The sequence below is a fragment of the Cetorhinus maximus genome, chromosome 3, assembly GCF_964194155.1.
Source record: "Cetorhinus maximus chromosome 3, sCetMax3.hap1.1, whole genome shotgun sequence".
In the NCBI taxonomy this organism is placed as follows: Eukaryota; Metazoa; Chordata; class Chondrichthyes; order Lamniformes; family Cetorhinidae; genus Cetorhinus; species Cetorhinus maximus.
In genome coordinates, this window is record NC_135881.1 from 116,177,122 (window position 1) to 116,185,101 (window position 7,980).

The 7,980-nt window shown below is 41.0% G+C and overlaps 1 protein-coding gene across 1 annotated transcript in view; it reads left to right on the top strand.

The window, feature by feature from the left end:
* The first annotated feature begins 846 nt into the window (after positions 1-846).
* Positions 847-7,980, top strand: part of LOC144678860 (aryl hydrocarbon receptor-like) — a 214,277-nt gene continuing 207,143 nt past the window's right edge. Inside the window, exon 1 of the mRNA XM_078538846.1 lies at positions 847-1,252. Coding sequence (XP_078394972.1) covers positions 1,197-1,252 — 56 coding nt within the window. The 5' untranslated portion in view covers positions 847-1,196. The remainder of the gene's footprint in view (positions 1,253-7,980) is intronic.

Genomic DNA, 7,980 nt, shown 5'->3' on the forward strand with positions numbered 1-7,980 from the left:
TCTGGCCAATATTTATCCCTCAATCAATATCAAAAAAAATCTGATCATTATCACATTGCCGTTTGCGGGAGCTTGCTGTGCACAAGTGTGGCTGTCACTATTCACTACGCTATCACAATGACCGCACTTCAAAAGTACCTCGTTGGCTATCAAACACTTTGGAGTGTTCTGAGGTGGTGAAAAGGCGCTATATAAATGCTAGTCCTTGTTTACTTGGGACAGTTAAACTATAAAGCATTGGGTCCATCTATCTGTATAACATTATTACAGCTTCTGAAATCCTGTAAATTCAATGTGATTTTTGCGGTCATCTCTCTGTTTGACAATCAATATTTAATATTTATGCAGACTTCCCGGGCTCTTGGCCGGGCTCTCGGTGCTCACAGATACAAGGGGCACAGGAGGCGGCCGCTCTCACATTGGGAGGGAGCCTGGATCCCCCGAAATTGAGAGCCGGCTGTGGGCCAAGAGAAGCGGCAGGGCCGACAGGAAGAGCCGTGAAGCTGCAGTCGCTGTGGGCCAGGCCACGTCGGGCCTGACTGATCCGAGCAAGGCCGGGCGTCCACAGTCTTCACTCCCTGCGGATAGAGCGGCGCTGGGTGGGTGGGGGGGGGAGCACCACTACCACAGAGCCCCCGGGGGGGGTGGGGGGAGAGAAGCACCGCACCCACAGAGCCCCGGGGGGGGGGGGGGGGGCAGCGCCGCACCCACAGAGCCGCCGGGGGGGGGGGGGGGGGCAGCGCCGCACCCACAGAGGCCGACGGGGGGCACTATAGTTCGGGGCGGAGCCGAGTGCCGTCTACCCGTTTAAAGCAGTTGAATATATTTGCAGCAACTGAAGGCGGCCAGTGTTGCTGTAGCGTCTCGACCTAAAGTTGCCATCCTTTTCTTTCAGTCCCGGGACCCCTCCCCTGCTGCTGCGGATCGGCTGCCTGGCTCTGGTGCTCCATCGAGCGGCCGCAGCCTCTTGTGCAATACCACTCCCCCGCCCCCCGGCTCTGTCTAATAAGGAAGAAGAAGTTTGTGCGGAGAGCGAAGCTGAGCACAAGAGGTCCGCACGTCTTACATGTTGTTCCTTATTGGATTAACTTGTGCTCTCGCCGTAAATTGGGACGCTTTCAGCCGCTGAATTGTCTTCCAAAACGTTTACTGATTAAAAAGACCGAGGGGACAAGCTTGTTTCGCCTTTGCTGAGGATGAACAGCGGCAGTATTTACGCCAGCCGTAAGAGGCGAAAGCCAGTTCAGAAAAGGTAAGATTGGAGGTTGAAGTGGACTGTGACTCTTTGCAACATTGCCCTTCCCGAGTGCCGCAGCCAGTTTGTTGCTGTCGGAGACTCGAAGCGGGTTAGATACTAAGTGGTTTTGCGATATGGGCAAAATTGTCTGACGTTGATCCGCCTGTCAGTCTCAAGAATTGTCTCGAAGCTTCTTTTTCTGCTTTGCTCTCAGTGCCGTGAACTGCTTTATTCTGGCGATTTATAAATGTGCCGTATTTCTGATTTCTGAAGATCCTGTGTTCTCCCCCTTTAAGACTCAATGGTATTGATGAGAAGTAACAACATTTTAGTCTTCAAGTTATATCGTGATTAGACACAATGTGACAATTTGTTAAATTTAGTACCGGCTGAACAGTCACTGGATAGTTTGGGATTTTTCCTGATCTTCTTACTGTCCCGGTAGCTAGAACTGTTGTAAACACGGGTAAATTCTTCAAAAAACAAGCCCTTGAAATATTAGTTATAGAATCTAATAAACAAAGCCCACCCATTCGCTCTAAAACGAAAATTCTGTAAAAATCCACATGGATAGCAGGTGAACAGAACACTCTTGCCATGTATTCCTGAAACCTAATCCGAAACCGTGCCCAAAATAACCTATAGTAGCTGCAGTACAGTTGCAGCACTATGAGTTAATTTTAGTGTCCCCCTAAAAGAAAAATATAAACCCTAGTTGTTTGTAAATGTTAGTGTGACATTCAGAAATAGCATTTATCAGTAGTGAAATGTTATATGTAACTCGAGTAGTGTGCAGTGCACTTCAAAACAAATATTTGCAGTTTAAAAAAATATACTACATTTATAAAGTATTCAACTAGCCAGAACATTTGTATTTTGTTTGTCTTTTTTCCCCTCACCCTCCATACAAATACAATTGGATTGTAAAAGTACTGTATTGCGAAGAAAATGAGTGAAAATATTACTTCTTGCTGTGACCTATTGCAAACCTAGATACTTCTTTATTGAAGGAGGTTCTGGGGTTGGTGGGGTAAGGGTGGGGGTGGGGGGGGTGGTGGGCGCGGTGTGGGAGTCGGAGGAGGTCAATGTTATGATGTCATTTTCCTGCAAAGAAAGGTTGTAATATTTGGAGATGATGTCATCAACATTGCTTTCCCCTTTGCACTGTGCGGAGGAGGGGAAGCTTCATAGTGACATCACTGGAGCCGCTCTGCAACATGTGCAACAACATATCCCTTGTTTGAGATTTAAATTTACACCCATCATTTAATTATTTACCTGAAGTGCTGTATATAAAGAGAAAGAATTCCACCCAAGCTGGTTGTTACGCTTGTTATTAAATGGTTCTACATATAGCTTACAGAGTATTTTCCAGTTATATGATAATTATGTATTTCAGCAGAGCTATTTCTCTTAACGTGATGAGAAAGGAGTGATTCACTTTTCATAATGTATCTCCCAAGTGTATGTTTTGGTTAGAAACTTCTAAAACAGAATCATGTTTTTGTCAATTCTGAGCCACTGAATGTGGATCGCCACTTGTGTCAATGTATCTACATTGCTAAGACTGACTGAAGTGAGAGATTGTACAAAGGGGGCACCTCGGGTAAAGGCAGTTTATGTGACGCAGACTGTGTCTCTGTTAAGTTATGGAACTGGCATCACTTTGTTAACTTAGCCTAAACCATTATAGTTTCTGTATTGTAACCATCTTCTATTGGCTGCTGAGTTAACCTGAGGTTGCATAATCTTTGTTGTTTGGTTTTTAAAACAAAATCTAGGCCATGATGCATAGTCGCCTGCTAAGTCATTCTCATTTTGAAATTGGCTCCCAACTTCTACTTGACAAAAAGGAGAAAGGGAAGGAATATATATCTTGATATCTTTACACCTCAAGAAAATTATAGGGGGCATTTATTTTTAAAGTTTGACTTCAGTGCAATTAAAAAAAATACAATGGGAATCTGATGAACAGAGCTTTGTATGTGGTTTTTTTCCTTTTTAAATATTGAGTTGATTGTAGCTTTTTAAAATCCACCTTCTTGACTGTGCTTTTGATCACCTTTCCAAATACCTAATTCTCTGATTCAGCATCTAATTTGGCTAATTATGTCTGTAAAGCACCTTGGGGCATTTTTCTACATTATACACAATATAAATGTAAGTTATTGTTCTTAGATTTTATGTAACTCTGTTTCTCAGTGTAGGTTCCTCAATCAGGACATTACAAGTCCATATGCTTTATATCTACGAAGCCAGTCCAGTTTGATTTATTGGAAAAGTGCCACCTATGGTAAAGGGCAGAAGTTGGCAGCTGTACTGAGAAACCATTATAAGGCTCTCAGTTCAACATATGAATCTACTATTGTTGCTAATAATGATGTTGGAAACAATCCAGTATGCAACAATGCAAGTTTTTAAAAAAGTTTTTTTAGAAGTGACTATCGAAAGTCCTAGCACATGTGCATACATTTTTCATCTGTTGAGTGTGGAAGTGTATAAAATTAAACCCATAGATGTATCTTTCATGTGGTGTTTTAACGAGATTGGCAGAGAAGGATGGCTGGAGATGATAATGCAGAGATTACTTCATCCCCAGTTTTGTATGCTTTTCCTCTGTTCTGCAAAATGTAAGATATTCTAGATTCAGGTGCTATGATTTATTTCAAGCCAACAAATGTTGTTTATTTTATTAGCTCAAGTGGAGCCAGAAAATTGAAACTAGCTTAGTGACAACATTTAAAATTATGATTCATTTTATATTCACCATTAACAACTGTACTATTTTGCTGAAGTTTAAATGTGACCTGAAAATTTCTGGAACAGTACTTTGGAGGAAACATGAGTGATGGAGTATCCAGCTGCATTTAGTGCTTTTGATGAAGAAGGGAAGTACTGGTAGTATGGTCTCACTTTGGCAGTCAGTTTTTATTCCCCAGATATTGGATAGCATAGAATCTGACTCGAAACATCAAGATGGGGAGTTTCGTTTGGGGAGTTTTGTTCTCCTCATTGCTGAAGGGGACATGGTGATGTAGATTGCCACTCAGGATTACATAGGATATATAGCACAGAAACAGGCCATTCAGCCTAACCAGTGCATTCCGATTTCACTCGTGTCTCCTCTCATCTTTCCTTCTCATAACTGGACTGGAAGTAGGGATGATGAAAAAGTCCATTTTTAAAATATCTTTTCTGCCCACAAGCATATAACTTTGCAGAACTTGGCATCTAACAGATACACTCTTATGAATTCCGCTTAGCAGGAGAGTACATCTGCTTTTGCTAAATATTGGTTAGGTGCTTTTCTAAAGGACAACAACTCCAGGAAGATAGGACTCTATAACGCAGATGTTTTTGAGTGGAGGCAAAACACTTTGTACAAAAACAAACTGTAGCGCCTTAAGTGTAGAAAACCATTCCAAAATGGAAAACGAAAGAAATGAATGCTAAAATGATGGGAGAGGTTGCTAAAGAAGTATTTTAAAGGTGGAAAGGGAGAAATGGAGAGACTAGGATTTAGGGAGGGAATTTTGGAAAATATGGCTGAGCAGCTGTAGGCTATTAGCAATGTTGGTGGATACAAAAATACCAAGGCCAGAGGACTGATTTGTGGAAGGGAACATGAGAGTGAAGGAGATGTGGAAGGGAACATGAGAGTGAAGGAGATGTGGAAGGGAACATGAGAGTGAAGGGGGTGTGGAAGGGAACATGAGAGTGAAGGATGTAGGCGAAACAAGGCAGACCAAGAGGATGTTAAATTGATGCAGAATTTACATGCAATGCATAGTTCAGTAGTGTGCAGAATAGAAGTGGTTATGCCCAATTGTGCTTGGTCAGGTTGAAGGCTATTGAAATCGAACGATGGGAGGTCGATTGACAAGATGAATATGATGAAATTGAGCCCAGAAGTGATAGATGGTGGACAAGGGTTTCAGAAAGGGTGAGAAAGTTTAGAGGTGGGAGTAAATGGTTTCAGTGTAGAATAGGATGTGGAGTTTGATGCTCAGCCATGGTTTGAACAGTTTACCAATATTTTTCATTGCCATATTCAGCCTAAGCGAGTGGCAAGGAGGTGATAGAGAGGTTAGAAAAGGAACTGTCTCCATGACCGAGGCCAAAAATGATGTCTGTGATCTTCTTGATGTTCAGTTGAAGGAAATTTTGACTTAATGTCAGACAAGACAGTCTGACAGCACAACCCTTATGCTTGGTGGTTCCATTTGCATTTGTCCCAACACAGCCATTGTATGGCCCAGACAGTTTTCATTCCCCTTTGCTACCGTCAACTCCAGGCTCCCCAAGGGTATACCCATGGCTTATCTTCATCATCTATATGCTATATTTGAGTGACATCATCCACAGGGTCGGCTTATATGGAAGCAGGTAGTTCAGTGAACACAGGGTTAAAGGAAAAATGGATTTGGCGTAAGATAGGAAATGGGCAAGGAATTTGAGTTTATCCATAAGGAGGTCATGAATCGTGAAAGCTTTGATGAGAGAACAAATGTTCCAGAATCTGAGGCAGAACGGAGCAGTGATTGTCATGCCACTGGTAGGGCTGACAAGCAAGAGGAGTAGGAAAGAAGTGTAGGGAGGTTAAGCTCTGAGAGTGCGAAGAGTTAATGGTTGTTGGAAACTGAGGGTTAAAACAATTGGGGTTGTTGCAATAGGCATGCAAGTGGGGAGCATAGTGAGGCTATGGGTTTGTTCAGGAGACACTCTAGCTGGCTTGGAGGCTGGAGAGAAGGTAAGTTAAGAGTAGTATCAAATGGTGAAAGGGTTCTGGTTGGGGACATAGTGCAATACAATACTGAAGTGAGATGAGTTATTGCTGGAGAAGATGAAGCGAGGAGAGAGTAGATCAGGAGCAGTATGGCCAAAATAGGTGGAAACCTTGGTTCGGGAGGGCTAGCCAATATTTGCAAATGAGTAGGCACATAACTGGGATCAATGGCAGCAAGATAAGTGTAGCAAGGAAGATTTTCAGGATAGGGACTGGTAAGAGTGAACTAGTTATTATTTTAATGAAATTGCTGTATTCTTAGATGGATATTTCAGAACTGTGTATTGTGCTTTAAAATGGTCAGTTATGTATTTTGTGAGAGCAGAGATTTCCTTAGAATCCTGTCTTGCGTGTTATTATGAAATTCATCTTCACTGATGTGCTATTGATAACTCCCAATAATCTCTGGGAAGTGACTGAACCCTTTGGAAGGCTCTAGGTTCCAAGAAATTTTATATTCCTTTGGTTGGATATTATTTTTTTAGTAACAATTTTAGCCTTTTAACTTTTTTAAACAAATATAATCCTACTGAGATCTGGAGCCATGTATGTAAATTTGTACATTCGTAAAAAGTACAAGAAACAAAATAGCTTTAAATAATTTTTAAAATTCTACTTTGTATGATTTTTAAATTTATTTTTATTTCGTACTTTTGATCTTTCTGCATCACCACCTTCCTGTCTCTTCTTCAAAAAGGATCCAAATTAGTTGCAATCAATTCCCAATTATTTATTTCTGATACCAAAAGATGGATTTCCAGTGAGAAAACTGCACATTCAACTTTGAATTGGTCATTTCACTTGAGTGACAAAGTTGAATTTTTAACTTTCCAGTCTCTTGTGATGCCATGTACAAGGATGTGAGATAATTCTGTGATACACTGAAAAGAGTTCGTGACTGCCTAAAAACTAATGCACAAGTACAAAAATAAATCAAAAAGGCTAATAGAATTTTAGCCTTTATCTCAATGGGATTGGATTACAAAGTAAGGAAGTTATGCTTCAGTTGTATACAGTGCTGGTCAGATTTTATCTGGATTGCTTTTTCCAGTTTACAGCATCACAACCCATGATACCGGTATTGGTCTTGGAGGACGTACAGCAGAGATTAATCAGAATGGCACCAAGGTTTAAAGGGGTAAATTGAGGGCAGGTTGCGTAAACTTGCTTTCTATTTCCTTGGGATTAGAAAGTTGAAGGGTAATCTAGTCAAGGTGTATAAAATTATGGACAATATAGTAACTGCGGAGAAACTGTTTCCACTGCTCAGGAAATCCAGAAAAAAGGGAGAAAATCTTTATTACAACTAGACCAAAGCCAAGATTAATAGATTTTTGTTAGGTAAGAGCATCAAGGGACATTGAACAAAGTTGGGTAAATGTAATTGAGGCCTACTCCAGTTCCTATGCTCTCAAGGCTAAGAGGTTATGCGGTCAATCAGATGAATATCCCTAAGCACAACTAACATTTAGCTTTTCGCAGTTTAGATCACTATTTTCCAATTTTCAGTGCTATTTCTAAATCATTCCTTCCCAAGAGGCCTTAATGTTTGCAAACCACCCATACAAACAAAAGTCATCAGGAGCTTCTGAAGAGTTAATGGTTTTTGAGGTCTCCATACAATTAACCACTCAATGGTTTGTTTTTGCTTTTATTCAAATGGCTTTATCGTGAGAATTTTGTTGGAGGGATTTTCTCTGTGACGTGATGTTCTTTGAGAGTTATGGCAGTGCTGTAGCACTGAGAATATTTATACCCATCAGCATCATAACCTTGCAGATATGGTAGAGCATGGGCTAGAGACAGATTAAAATTCCCTTTGCATTTCTCAGAGTGTACTTTAAGATGGTCTTAATACTCATTTTAAGGAAGATGATATTTATGTTTCTACTTTAGAAGACAAATTTGGGGTCTGTTTTTAGAAGTGACTGCTTGATTAGTGCCAGATTTGTTTTAG